This window comes from Crocuta crocuta, unplaced genomic scaffold (genome assembly GCF_008692635.1).
Source record: "Crocuta crocuta isolate KB4526 unplaced genomic scaffold, BGI_CrCroc_1.0 scaffold113, whole genome shotgun sequence".
In the NCBI taxonomy this organism is placed as follows: Eukaryota; Metazoa; Chordata; class Mammalia; order Carnivora; family Hyaenidae; genus Crocuta; species Crocuta crocuta.
The window spans coordinates 4,833,797-4,848,086 of record NW_027530368.1 but is presented as its reverse complement, the minus strand read 5'-3'; the positions used below and the strand labels follow the sequence as shown (position 1 = coordinate 4,848,086).

General features: G+C 41.1%; 1 protein-coding gene across 6 annotated transcripts in view; it reads right to left on the bottom strand.

The window, feature by feature from the left end:
* ASPRV1 (aspartic peptidase retroviral like 1) overlaps positions 1-14,290 on the bottom strand; it is a 111,875-nt gene that overhangs the window by 55,606 nt on the left and 41,979 nt on the right. The window contains exon 1 of one of the 6 annotated variants that reach the window (XM_077766351.1): positions 9,266-9,446. The exons of the other annotated variants lie outside the window; for them this stretch is intronic. Coding sequence (XP_077622477.1) covers positions 9,266-9,313 — 48 coding nt within the window. The 5' untranslated portion in view covers positions 9,314-9,446. Of the gene's footprint in view, positions 1-9,265; positions 9,447-14,290 lie in introns of those variants that run through there. 6 annotated transcript variants of the gene reach the window in all.

The window sequence follows — 14,290 nt, the reverse complement described above, 5'->3', positions numbered from 1 at the left end:
GACTGCTTGTTAATCACAGACACCTGACCCATTCCTCTGCTTTCCACATATTAGGCCAACCACTATATTATTTAATTATTCAACAAAATGAACCAATAAAAACATAATAACTAGAGACTAGGTAAAGCGTTGGAAGGGGAGCAGATTTTGCCACCCCAAAATATGTCTCTGGCATAAGGATTTTTCTGAGCTAAAAGTAATCAAAATGTGGGGCACCTGGGTGGCTTGGTCAGTTAAGCCTCCAACTTTGGCTCAGGTCATGATTTCATGGTTCTGTGACTTCAAGCCCCACATAGGGCTCTCTGCTGTCAGCCATATCAAAATTATCTCATTAAGACAAAATTGTCTAGGGGCACCTGGGTGGTTCAGTCAGTTAAGTGACCTTTGGTTTCTGCTCAGCTCATGATCTCACAGTTTGTGGGTTCGAGTCCCATATCAGCCTCTGTGCTATCAGCTCAAGCTCGGGTCCTGCTTGAGATTTCTCTCCTTCCTCTCTCTCTCTGCCCCTCTCCTACGCACACTCCCATTCTCTCTCTCTCCCTCTCTCAAAATAAATAAACTTAAAAAACAAACAAACAGAGGCATCTGGGTGGCTCACTTGGTTAAGCATCCAACTTTGGCTCAGGTCATGATCTCACAGTTTCTAAGTTTGGAACCCCACGTTGGGCTCTGTGCTGACAGTTCAGAACCTCGAGCCTGCTTTGGATTCTGTGTTTCCCTCTCTTGATGCTCTTTCCCCGCTCATGCTCTGTCTCTCTCTCCTTCAAAAACAAACATTTTTACTTAAAAAAAAATTTTTTTAATTGTCTTTCTGTGTTAGGGGTATGGCTATTGCAGAAGATACAGAGGGGACAAGGATAGCTTTCCCTGGTTTTGCCAATTCTGCCACAATCCCAACCCCAATAATCAATTTGGGTACCTACAGGTGACAACTCCTTCAAAAAATGTTTGCTGAATCCACAGACTGGACTAGTTGCTGTGGACATAACAGTAAACAAAATCACTGCCCTCATAGAACTGCCAATTCAGGGAGCCTGGGCGGCTCAGTTGGTTAAGCGTCTGACTCTTGATTTCAGCTCAGGTCATGATCTCAGGGTCGTGAATTTGAGCCCTGTGTCAGGCTGTGCACTGACAGCATGGAGCCAGCTTGAGAGTCTCTCTCTCTTCCTCTTTCTCTGCACTCCCCACCCCCTGGATGCACATGTGCTCTCTCTCTCTAAAAATAAATAAACTTAAAAAAAAAAAAAAACCTACCAGTTCAGTGAGATAGGCATTAATCAAAATATTACACAAACATATCATTATAAGCCATGATAAAGGCTTATGAGGGTAAAGTATAGAGCACTAAGGGCATTTAGAACAGGGGAGCCTGACTGGGCCCGAGGGTTCCTAAAAGATTACACCAGGGACTTCAGGGTCCTTTTAATTCAGCACCTGATCTTCCCCCTCCACTCCCTCCTTCCTTACTTTCTGTAGTCAATATTTACTGAGGTTTTTTCCTATGTACAGAAGATAATGCTAAGTTATTTCTTTTTCAAAATGTTTATTATTTGTAGAGAGAGTACATGTGTGCATGAGTGGGGGAGGGATGGAGCGGGGAGAGAGAATCCCAAGCAGGCTCCATGTTCAGTGTGGTGAACAATATGGTACTCAATCCCACATCACGAGATCATGATCTGAGCCGAAACCAAGAGTCAGATGTTAAAACAACTGAGCCACCCAGGCGCCCCAATGCTGTTCTTTTTATGTATGGTCTCATTTGATTCCTACAACAAACTTACAAGTTAGCACTTTAAAAGGATCTGATGAGAAAGGCCAAATCACACTTTGTAATGAGAGCGATATACAATTCATAACCTAAGTTAAGACTATACTGGCTGCAGGTTGACAAAAAATCCAAATCAAAAATAGGGGCACCTGGATGGCTCAGTCAGTTAAGCACCCAACTTCGGCTTGGGTCATGATCTCACAGTTCATGGTTTCGAGCCCCGCGTCAGGCTCTGTGCTAGCTCAGAGCCTGGAAGCTATTTCAGATTCTGTCTCCCTTTCTCTCTGACCCTCCCCTGCTCGCTCGCTCTCTCTCAGAAATAAATAAAACATTAAAAAAAAATTCCTAATAAAAATAAAAAAGGAGAGGCTGGACCCATGTAAATGAAATGTCCAGACTGAGACTAACATAAAGCCTGGTTAGATCCAGGTGCTCAAAAGATGCCATCTAGGCTCCATCTCTGTCTCACAACTCAGCTTTCATCTGTGTTAGCTTCAGCATGCCCCCTGGGGTGGCAAGATGACCACTTAGGAGCCTCAGAGTTGTACACATTCTACAGGCTTGGCAACCCAGTTTGAAAAAAAAAAAATGAGAATTCACTTCTTAATAGTTCCCCCAAAAAGTCCAGAGTCTTAATTGGCCTGGATTTGAGACCATGCCCATGCCACCTGCTGTTCTCTGATTGGCATAACCATGTGTCCTCCCTCTAGAGCCAAGAGATGGACCTGACTCCACCAGAACCCAGTCTGAGAACAGAGAAGGATGTGGTCCCCCAAAGGAAAATCAATATGCTCTCACCTAAGAAGAGAGAATGCATGCTGGGCAGTCAAAGCCCACTAATCACTACTGTCCTCAAAGTTTGGAATAAGAGTGGATTTTAAGATTATACTGTAAGTTCTTCCATCAATTGGGTCTTCCTTCCTAAGATGAGTCCTCATTTAGTGTGACAGTGGCTGGATTTGCCATGGTCCTACTCCAGCTGCTCAGAGACCTTGGCTTCTTGCTCTAGGGCACTTACTGAAGTTTTAATAGATGCTTAAATACTTACTCAGAGCAGTCTCTAAGTCCCAATACTTTGTGGAAGACTTTTCTGCCTCCCGTCAACTCCCAAATGATGTGCTCTACTCAGTGCTGCTGTGGACAAAGAAGCTGCAGCTCTCTAGCTCTTTGACCAGCATCTCAGGGTCTATGTAAATTATAAGGAAGAAAGGGAATAACAAGCCCTTTGTTGGGAAGCTCTGCTCCCCTTTCAGTGTCTGAACTGAAAATGGCTTCCACTGGGCGGAAAGAGGAATATCAGGGTTGTTCCTGAACTATCTAACAAACAGACCTCCACAAGAAGGATCTTGGGGGAGGATCAGGACTAAACATTCCATGGGTTATACAGTAAGCACTACAGCAATCAGATGTCAGCTGCAACCACTCTGTGAGCATGTTGTTTTTGTTTGTTTGTTTGTGAGAACGTACGCATGAACCCTGGAGAGGCAGAAAAAGGAAGAGAGAATCCCAAGCAGGCTCCACACTGTCAGCAAAGACAGAGCGCAGGATGGGCCTTAATCTCATGAACTGTGAGATCATGACCTGAGCCAAAATCCAGAGTTGGATGCTTAAACAACTAAGCACCCAGCATCCCCAGGCATGTTTTAAATCAGCCTGGATCCCCCCAATCCAGTGACCCTCCCACAATTTCTGCAAATTCCCAGAAGCTAATGCTCTGAACAGTCCCTTCTGGCTATGACTCCAGCTCCTGCTGGATTTTTTTATTATCTCACTCACATCACACTTCCTGAGGCTGGTCTCTTTCTTCTGCTCAGAGCTGTCCCCCCAGAAGTGAGACTCAGCTCCCTTTTTCCATGCTTTACCAAAAAGAAAAAAATACACATACACAGACAAAAACACTGTGTTTATCAGACTTTCCCAAAGTTGTGAAGAGACAGAAGGGTTTTATATTGTTACCATGCTTCTTGGCTCTTTCACCCCCTCCAGACATTGCCTATATTTAGGAGGGGGTCTTTCCTTCCCTCAGGAAACTAAATTCTCCTTATATTATTCAGAGAAACTTAGCTTTCTATCTCCCTTCCTCTGGTATCCAATGACCCATACCTGGAGTAAGTCCCACTGGGAACCAGGTTCCACTCCAACACTGAGGAACAAAACATTCTGAACTTCACTCCCTCACCACCACCATTCTGTACTGGTGAAGAGAATGGAATGACTTTTTTCTCCTATATATATGAATTGGGCCACCCGTCTTCAAAACAGAACTAGCTGGAGTCAGTTTTGGTTTTAAATAGGTTTCTATTAAACCACTCTATGTATTTTCTCCAGCTCACAGAAAAACCTATGTTATAAGTCAGAAACAATTCCCATACACCCATACTAGGGGCTACTGACACTGGGAATGTTATTATGGAAGGCAGTGCTTTTGCCCCAAAATGTTGCCTGTCTTTGAAAGACAAAGAGGTTTTGGCCTTGTGCCACCCTCTGATGGAATTCCTAATATTTCCAGGCTAGAGTTCTGGAGCCTCAAATTCCAGTGAAATAGGTAAAACTAAGGTGTCCACTTCAAGGTCTCCTTTCACCTAGGTTGACAGGAGGAGCCTGAGACCAAGATTAAAACCAGCCGAGAGGCTTCTCCAAAAGACATGCAAGGACAAATGCAAAGAGCAGGTTTCCCTCAAAACTCAGGCTGGCTCAGTCTTGCCTACCCTGGGCCAATAAGGTAATTTTCTGTTTTCTTCCAAAGGAAGGAGCTAGCAAACCTTCTCAACCAGAGAAGGCCCCAGCCCTTTGAAACTGCATCAGAGACAATAGGCAGAGAAGCTCTACAAGGCTATGAATACCAAAATGTAGCAAATCCTGGGAAAAAAAAGAATTCTGAGCTTTGAATTCCTTTGTTCTTCACACCAAGAAATACAACTATAGACACCATGGCCCAGTAGCCTCGTTTTAGTTTCTGGGAAGAGAAAGGTAGTGAGAAGTCTCTAAATTCTTCTCAGAGGCTAAGATTTATAATACTAGATCAATATTTTACATAAGGGGAAGGCAAAAGTTGACATTTTGTTCATTAATGCTGTAATTAGAAGAATACAGCTTTGGAGTGCATGGGTGGCTCAGTTAAGTTCCCAACTCATGATTTCGGTTCAGCTCATGATCTCATGGTTCATGAGATCGAACCCCATACTGGGTTCTACTCTGCACTGACAGCAAGGAGTCTGCTTGGGATTCTTTCTCTCCCTCTCTCTCGCTGCCCCTACCGCCCCCTCTATGCACTCATAAGCTCTCCCTCAAAATAAAGAAATAAACGTTAAAAATTTTTTTAAAAACAAAACAGCCTTAAATATTTTTTAATCCAAAGGAATCCTTTAATAAAATTTAAAACAGAATAAATACATTCCAAATCAAATAGGATTTAAAAAAAATAAATGGAACACTGTATTCATATTGCTCTGCACTTACTTCAAAGTTTTCACAGCCACATAGTATTTCACAGCACCCTAATGGATATTTACCAGCACAGTGAACACTCCTATCCAGAGGATTCTGTGCTCATTTCTTAAATGAAATTCCAGTTTCATCTGGAATGGATAAAATGGATTAAGTATTTTTAGATGAAATTATATTCTTCACCCATTTTCTATTGGGTTTGTTTTTTTACTTATTAATTTATAGAAACCTTTTACATCCATCATCTATTACATATATTGCAAAACTTTTCTCCCATTCTGTTGGTTGTCTTCTAACTTTTGTTTATAATGCCTTTTGCCAGACAGAAGTTTCTCATTTTGTGTGGCAAAATCAGTTAAAAACAATTTAGAAAGTACTACCATTGGAGCAGCACACCCTGAGCTCTGAGCCACACAGCCTCTTCTGCTGGGGCCACACGATCTTGCTTGGGTTCTTGTGCTGAAATGGTTGATTGGACAATCGTTTTCTGAACTGTTCATATCTGACCAAGGTGGTAGTATAAACGAAGCAAGTCAAGAAGGAGCAAAAAGAATTGCTAAGACTTGTTTTGTTTCCACCTATTTGAAGGCTCTTTCTTAAACACTTAGAGTCATATACCAACAATGTCATAAGAATCCTGAACCATTAAAATCCCCAAAACATCTTTATAAACAATAATCTGAGTATTTCCAGACCCTTTCAAATTGTGTGGGCTTTAGGGCATTATTTGCTGTCACTGTGCAGGGAAAAACAAATTCCAGACCCCACAAGAACAGAAAGGCTCAAGAGTCTAACGATTCCTAGAGTTTTAAGCAAGAAACCACTAGTTTCCTTTCCTCTCACAGATTAGTACTGACTCAGTCTGATCCTGAACAGTTCAAAAAAAACCCCTTGTGGCCAAATAGGATTTTCCCTGCAAGAGTACTTAGTCCCTATTTCTGCAAACTCTACCTAAAGGCCCAATACTTTGTGGAGATTGTCCCACTTGGCCAGAATGTCTCTCCTCCAACAATTCCACAGTATTTAGGCACACAGTGCAGGCCTTAAAGATGGTTCTGGCCTTCTTCCGTCTAGCTGGAAACTGGCATTCCTCGAGGAACTTGGTTCTAGGCAGTGAAGGTTCTGCCATAAAATCATTCTTCAGTACCCAGTGGTACCAAGAAGAGAAACAGATGGTCTGTCTCAATATGGATTCAAAGCCATTATACCTACAACCTTACCCCAAAAAAAAAAAAAAAAAATCCTTCATTTGCCAAAGTCTCTACCAAACAACTACACTCCTCACTGCTCTCAGCTCCTGACTTCTCGACCATCAAGACCTTTGGCCCCTTGATCACATTCTGCCTTTACACTCCAAGTCAGACCTTTTGCCTGGTCATGACCTCCTATATCCTTCTGTATTTCTACCTCTCCTTGTCTTTACTTCTACAGCTTCATTCTTCAACTTCATTGAGATTTCCAGCCTCTTGACATCCAATCCCATCATTTTGTTACCTATCAGTCCTTCTTAGGATTCACTCTGTTCTCTAACCAACTGGACAACAATCAGTTTACTACCAATATCCTAGACTCCCCTTACTCCAAGTCTTCCACTTGCCCCATGAAACAGCTCCCAGTTGAATATAAATGCCCTCTGCTTTATCCCTGCTGAATACTGCTAAAGCAACCACCAAGTCATGAGGCTGCTTCCTCTAGGAAGTCATCATCTCCAACATTACCTATGCCTTTAGCACTACTCAGCTATCCACTTACATGTCTTCAGATCACTGCCAGTGGCTCAACAGCCATAGTTTAAAAACTATGTCACTGTCTCCACTATACCACCTGCTCCTATCAGATGACTTTAATTTCTTCTGTCCAGAGAAAACAAAGCCAAACAGAAAGGAAATCCCATTTTCTGTCTCCCCCAAATCTTAACAAATCCCTCTGCCCCATCCATCACATCCTTTGTCCCTATCAAATGAGACTAGAAAATGCTCAATGGAGAGCTAGCAAAAGATAGAAATGTTATAAATGGTGGTGATGGTGATGATGGGAGTTAAATTCAGTGGTAGCCTTTGTCCTTTGTTCAGTTCAATCTCTCCAACAGTGTTCAGGATATAGTAGACCTTTTCCCCCAGGGGCCTTGCTCAATTTTTAGTTCTCTTTTCTATCTTCAACTTCTCCCTCTCAACTGGCTTTTCCCACCACACCACAGGGACATCTTGGATCTCAAAAAATAAATAACCCTTCCTAGACTCTGTGTTCCCCCTTCACTGTTCTCATTTCATAAACAAGCTTCTTATAAGAGTGACCTCCCTGACTGGGTCTATACCCTTGCCTCCATTTGCTAGCTACACAGGTACTGTCTAGTAGAAGAAAGTGGATTGCTCTTATTTGCCAAAGGTCTGCTCTTTGGAAAATTGCTTTAGAGATTAGCAAAGAAGCACAGAAAATAAATTATGTTGCTATTAATTCAAAGTTTTAATAATATGAATGAAAATAAATTTTAATAATATAAATGAGAATAGATTTACCTTTATATCAATACTACCTTCAGCTACAGTATAAGCAAGATTATTTAAAGCATTCTTTAAAACAAATCTCGGGTGCCTAGCTGGCTCAGTCAGTAGAGCACGCAACTCCTGATCTCAGGTTATTGGGTTCAAGCCCCATGCTGAGCATGGAGCCTACTTTAAAACAAAACAAAACAAAAGAAACCTGTTTTCACAAAAGCACCTTGATTCTCTAAATCTAAAAACTAGAAACAATCTCTCCTGTGAGTTCCCACAACATTGGTCTATACCTATAATACCCTACCACTTAATCTTCAATTATCATAAACTCTGATCATTTATCAAATACAAATTTGATACATAGATTTTACAAGTACCTATTATAGATCAGATAATTCTAATCTAATCAACTCAAATCAGGCTAATCAAATCAATCTAATATTGAATAATTAAATCAGCCCCCCTGAAGAACCCCTAATGACATTTTGCTAACTTAATACAAGGCTTTTTTTTTTTTACACATTGAAATTTAATAAAGTTGCATTCAGTCACTCACGTCCTGTAATTTTTCACTTAAATGTGCCTTGCAAAGTCTCAAATACTGAGGTATTATCATGTCAATTTGGGTTCCGACTGAGAGGACTAAGGTAAAAGTCAGTGAGTCAGTGAGACAGGAATTATCCAATCCAAGGGCTGTGAGTAGGGTATTCAGGGGGAAGGAATGCATTTTTCCTCTCCCTTACCTAAAAATACCTGAGAAATGCTCCTCCTAGAGGGACTGAGACTTTCTCCCGCACAATGGCTATTACCTTCTGCTTCAATTCCTTTCACATAATCTGAATGTCAGCTCCTCAACAAAGGCATAGCTTTGCCCTCCTGGACCTCTCAAAGTTTGCTCATATCTGAAATAAGGAAGTTTGCCTAGAACATCTCCAAAGTTTTTTGATGTAAATAACTGCACATTACTTACAGTGTGAAAATCAAATTTTATTTAAAAAGCAGGTTCAATGCTTTTCTTTTGTCATGAAGAAGCTTTACATCCCCAAACACCCCCTACATAACCATTAGATTATCTACATGGGACCAATAATTTTCCTAAAGCAGGACACTGAGATTGATATCAGGAGCTTCTTCCAAAACACTGACATTCTGCCCTCACAGTCCCTCTGAAGAAGCCAGTCCTTAATCCTTACCAAGGCAGAATTACGGGCTTAAAGGACTGTGCTAAGGGTAAAAGGTGGCCAGGAATTCATGCCAGGAAACACAGAGCAGGACCAGGTGACAGGCTCCAGTCCCCCTGGAGCCGGAGCCAGAACCTCCCAGTTTGCTTTACCCTCGTGGAGGGTATAATTTCCAGCAGGGCTAAAAATCACCAATGGCACACAGCCAGAGGGCAGGGCTAAGCTGGGTAAGCAAAAGCCAGCGATGAGCCAGAAAGACTCCAGATTTAGAATCTAAGCAGTAAAGAAGGGTGGTAGAGAGCCTCCTACCAAGGACTTATAAAGTAGCTGCCCTCTTTGGGTAAGATCCAGGTTGCCAAAAGGAAATCTCCTACCTCCGTGGGCCTCCTCACTTGCTCCAGAGACTTTCTCAGCAGCCTCATGTGTTTAGAAAGAGATCACATGACTGGGACTCAAGTGACACCAGCCTACTGATTTCAGAAACATCCCTCCCCTGTGGAGTCAACAGCTCACAGATCAAAACTTCCCATGGTACCTCTGTTTCCTCCCTCCCCAATACAAAATCCAAGTGATAAGACTAGTCCCAAAACCACCCAAGCCAATCTGTAGTACGAAGCTGTGGAAAGATTATTCTACATAGTTCAACATGCCTCAGAGATAAAGATTCCTTCAGTCTTTCACTTACTCACTCATTCAACCAGAGTTTTCTGACTGCCAACTATGCTCCATGCACAGGGCTGCAAGGACACCTTGCAGGATTGTTAGCAGACACCAGTCTAGCAATTACCCAAGAAACTCTCTAAAGTGGCCCTTCTGGTTCACAATTTCTGACAAGAGATAACTGTTTGTATTTGTGCTATTAGGAAAGGGTTAGCAAAAATACTTAATTGTGTAAATATGATTATCAGTTGGAAAACTGAAGTAACTTAAGAGAATTCTGATTTTTCTACTCATTAAAGCAGGTCTGTAGGATATCTGCTAGTTAGTACATACATACATAAGTGAATTAACATGTGATTCCAAAAGTAAACAAACTTAATGACTTCACAAAAAAATTTTTTTTCCACATAATTAAAGCAGAAAAGCCCTTCCCTCATGGGTCTTAGTCAGTATGCTTCTACTGTACTGCTTTCAAAAGAATGAAGCCAGAATTCAATACTAAGTCACCACAGTGACATGGCTGTAACCAAATTGGCCAACCTTATATCCAAAACACCTCAAGCTATTTATAAAAAGATCAGGACTTCTTTTTCCCCTTTAAATTCAATAGAATACCTGACATTCTCTGGTTTAGAGGAATGTCAGGACCTACAAGGGCCAAAGGACTAAACAGTAACTGTGCGTAGCATGGTATCTTCCCTGGCTGGCTTCTTCCTCCCACCTCTTCACTGTGAATATCCCTAGCTCCAGGCTGCCACTTTTGCTCTAGTCTTTCCCTCCTTGGAAAATTCATCTCTAAAATGGAAAGTGGAGAAATGAGAAATAGAATCTGAGGTCTAAATATCTGAGTTTGAGTCCTAATTCTACTGAGATTCAGTATCCATATAAAGGAAGAAAAAAAAATAATGCATAGCATACAGGACTGTATTAGCCAAGTCACTATACCATGGCCCTTGTAAATGTTGTGACAGTTGTTTTATTATGGTGATTACTGTCCACTCCTATCTCTCAAGCTCTACTCTCAGGTTCTAGCTGACGCCAGTACCACACACTCCTCTCCAGGGTCTGTCAAGCCTACCAATAAAAAAGGGAGAACCAAGACAAAACCACCCTCCCTGAAACATCTCAAAAGGTCAAATCTAGAGCCCCACTCATACTTATTACCTCTACTTTAGAGGTACCTTTTCCTCTAAATGGGAATTCTCAGATTACGGAATATTTACTGTTGGCCCTTGAAATTTAACTCCAAGAAGCAAATTTGTCTCTCCCTTCTAGAAGAGTGGTTCTCCTTTTCAGTTACCCCCTTTCTGTCATGCCGGCTAACTTTCCAACTTCACAGGGTAGACACACACTTTGGCATAATATAACTGTCTGGTTTCAGCCAACTCACCATCCTCAAGTCAGAATCTGTTTCTATTTTTTTTAAGATTTTATTTTTTTTAATTTCTTAAAAATGTTTATTTTTGACAGATAGACAGAGTACAAGGAAGGAAGGGACAGAGAGAGGGAGACACAGAATGCAAAGAAGGCTCCAGGTTCTGAGCTGTCAGCACAGAGCCTGAGGTGAGGCTCAAACTCACCAATTATAAGATCATGACCTGAGCTGAAGTTGTATGCTCAATTGACTGAGCCACCCAGGCACCCCTATTTTTTTTAATGTTTATTATTTTTGAGAGGGAGAGAGAGCATGAAAGCAGGGGAGGGGCAGAGGAAGAGGGAGCCACAGATCTGAAGCAGGCTCCAGGCTCTGAGATGTCAGCACAGAGCCTAATGTGGGGCTTGAACTCATGAACTGGGAGATCATGACCTAAGCCAAAGTCAGACGCTCAACAAACTGAGCCATTCAGGTGCCCCTAAGATTTTATTTTTTAAGTAATCTCTACACTCAACATGGGGTTCAAATTTACCGCCCCAAGAGCAAGAGTCACATGCTCTACCAACTGAAGAAGCCAAGATCTCCTATTTTTTTAATGAAAAAAAAAAAATTTTTTTAACCTGCCTTTTTTTCCTGAATCAGAAAATTTCTGTTAACAACGTATTGTATGATTTTTTAAATACAGACACATAACTGTAGCTGTATTTATCTCAATCAAAACAAGTTCATTTCCCATATATTTTTTCCTGTATATACTGTAGGCATCTTTCTGTATATTGATAATTATAGATGGGGGTACCTCAGCTGGTTGAACATCCAACTCATCCAACTTGTGATTTCGGCTCAGGCCATGATCTCAGGGGCTGTGCTGAATGTGGAGACTGCTTGGGATTCTCTCTCTCTCTTTCTCTCTCTGCCCTTCTCTCCTGCTCATGTTCTTTCTCTCCCCCAAAAAAACAGAGATAGAGAGAGATAGATGTATTTACTTCATTTGTCATTGTATGGACTTACCAGTTTATTTGGTCAAATCCTCTACTGGTGGCCATTTTGATTGCTTTATAAATTCTGTAGTGACAAATATCCTCATAAACATATCTCTGTACACTTGCCATAGGGATAAACACCTAGAAGTCAAATTGCTAGTTTAAGAGTGTGTACTTCAAATTTGATACATGCTGCCAAAATGAACTTCAGAGAGGCTTGTATTATTTTCCCAAGGTATGAGTTCCTGTTTCTTCAAACTCTCACCAGCAATAAGCATTTTTTCTTTTTAATATTGGTCAATCTAACAGCTGAAAAATCAGGTCTTATTTCTATTTGTATTTTCTAGATTTTAAGTGAAACATCCTTTTTCTATAAGGTTTTAAAAGTCATTTATTCTTCTATGACTTTGGCCCATTTTCTTTTTGTTTTTACTTTTTTCCTATTCATTTATAAGAGCTTTGTGCACACTGAGATATATTGGAAACTCTTTTTAACCAGTTTGTCAACTACTCTTTGTTTTGCTTATGGTGCTTGTTTGTTTTTTGTTTTTTTGTTTTTGTTTTAGCTAATACACCACAGTTTTTCCTTTATAATTTCTGCCTTGGGTGCCACAGTAAAATAACTTTTTTTTCTACTACACTTATTACTTTAGTTTTTGTTTAAAAACCTTTAATCTGGGGTGCCTAAGTGGCTCAGTTGGTTAAGCACCCAACTTTGGCTCAGGTCATAATCTTGGAGTTCACGAGTTGGAGTTCTCAGAGCCTGGAGCCTGCTTCAGATTCTGTGTCTCCCCCTTTCCCTGCCCCTCCCCCACTCACACTCTGTCCCTCTCTCTCTCTCAAAAGTAAACATTAAAAAAATTTTTTAAAAACCTNTAATCTATCTAGAATTTATTTTTGCTAGAAGGTGACAGGGATTTTTTCCCCCCAATGGCTACACATTTTTCCTAAACACTATCCTTTCCCACTAAAACCTAGATCTGGACTTCCTAATCTACTTTGAACTCTGCTCACCAACAAAAAATTCTTATTTCTAGTTGGGATATTTTTTTCATTGCCCACAACAGGTTTTATGTAGGCTGCTGTCTATATATACATTGTTGCCCTTGCCGGGAACATCCTCTTACCTTCCTTCCACAGATCCTTCAAAGCAAAACCATCTGTGAGGTAAGAAGTAAATGCTGGAGCGCCTAGGTAGCTGAGTCAGTAGACTATGTGACCCCTAATCTCAGGGCCCTGAATTCAAGCCCCAAGTTGGACATAGAGCTTACTTAAAAAAAAGAAAAGTAGTAGTAGTAGTAGTAGTAGTAGTAGTAGTAGTAGTAGTAGTAGTAGTAGTAAATGCTATTTAAAACAAGAAATGCTTTCAAAGGAGAGATATAATGTAAAAGAACACTTCAGATGCTCTACAAATACTTTGTGTGGCTAAAGAAGTAAATGAACTTTTTACTCAGCAGAGCCATTCAGTGGGCTTTGGACCTACACAGAGGTGAGGTTAGGAGAAAGAGTAGAATTCAATTGCTTTGCATAGTAGACTGAGAAGTATCTGGAGTGTTTAGTGGCAACAGAGTAAGGAAGGTTTACAGAGGAGAAAAAGATAAGATTTTAAGAGACCAAAGCTATATATGTGAGTGATACAAATAGCGGTAAATCCTTAATGGAGAGGTGGACAAAAAAGTGCTTTAAGGGACAAGGACAGCCAATATTAGAATTCAAGTTGCTTGCTTTGCTGCAACGTAAAGCCTGCTGCACACATAAAGGCTTTAGCTAGGAAATATTTGAGTTCTACATCTGGGTCAATATGGATTGAAACAGGTACAGGCATGCTTGAGACAGTAAGACCACCTATAATCTGAACTAATTTAGTGGAAGAAAGAGCTCAAAATTAGAATGACCATAAATACATGAGCTCCCAGGAATCTGAAGAATCTGGGTAAAGGAATCAGACCCTACAAGATAGAGAATGGCACTTTCAGCCAAATTTTTAAAGGAAAAGATGGTTCTAGCTAACTAATGGGTTACACTAGGATACTTAACCATTAGAAGCTTTTAAAAAGATGGGGTGCCTGGGTGGCTTAGTCGGTTAAGCATCCGACTTTCGCTTAGGTCATGATCTCGCGGTTCGTGGGTTCAGGCCCCACATCGGGCTCTGTGCTGACTGCCAGCTCAGAGCCTGGAGCCTGTTTTGGTCTGTGACTCCCTCTCTCTCTGACCCTCCCCAGCTCACGCTCTCTCTCTCTCTGTCTCCTAGAAATAAAAAACAAACAAACAAACAAATAAAAAGAACCAAGGGGCATGAGGTTCAGTGTTGATTTATAGAAGAAACCAGTGGGGGAGGTGCCAATTACTCTGCACAAGAAGCTAAGGATTATAGCCCATCC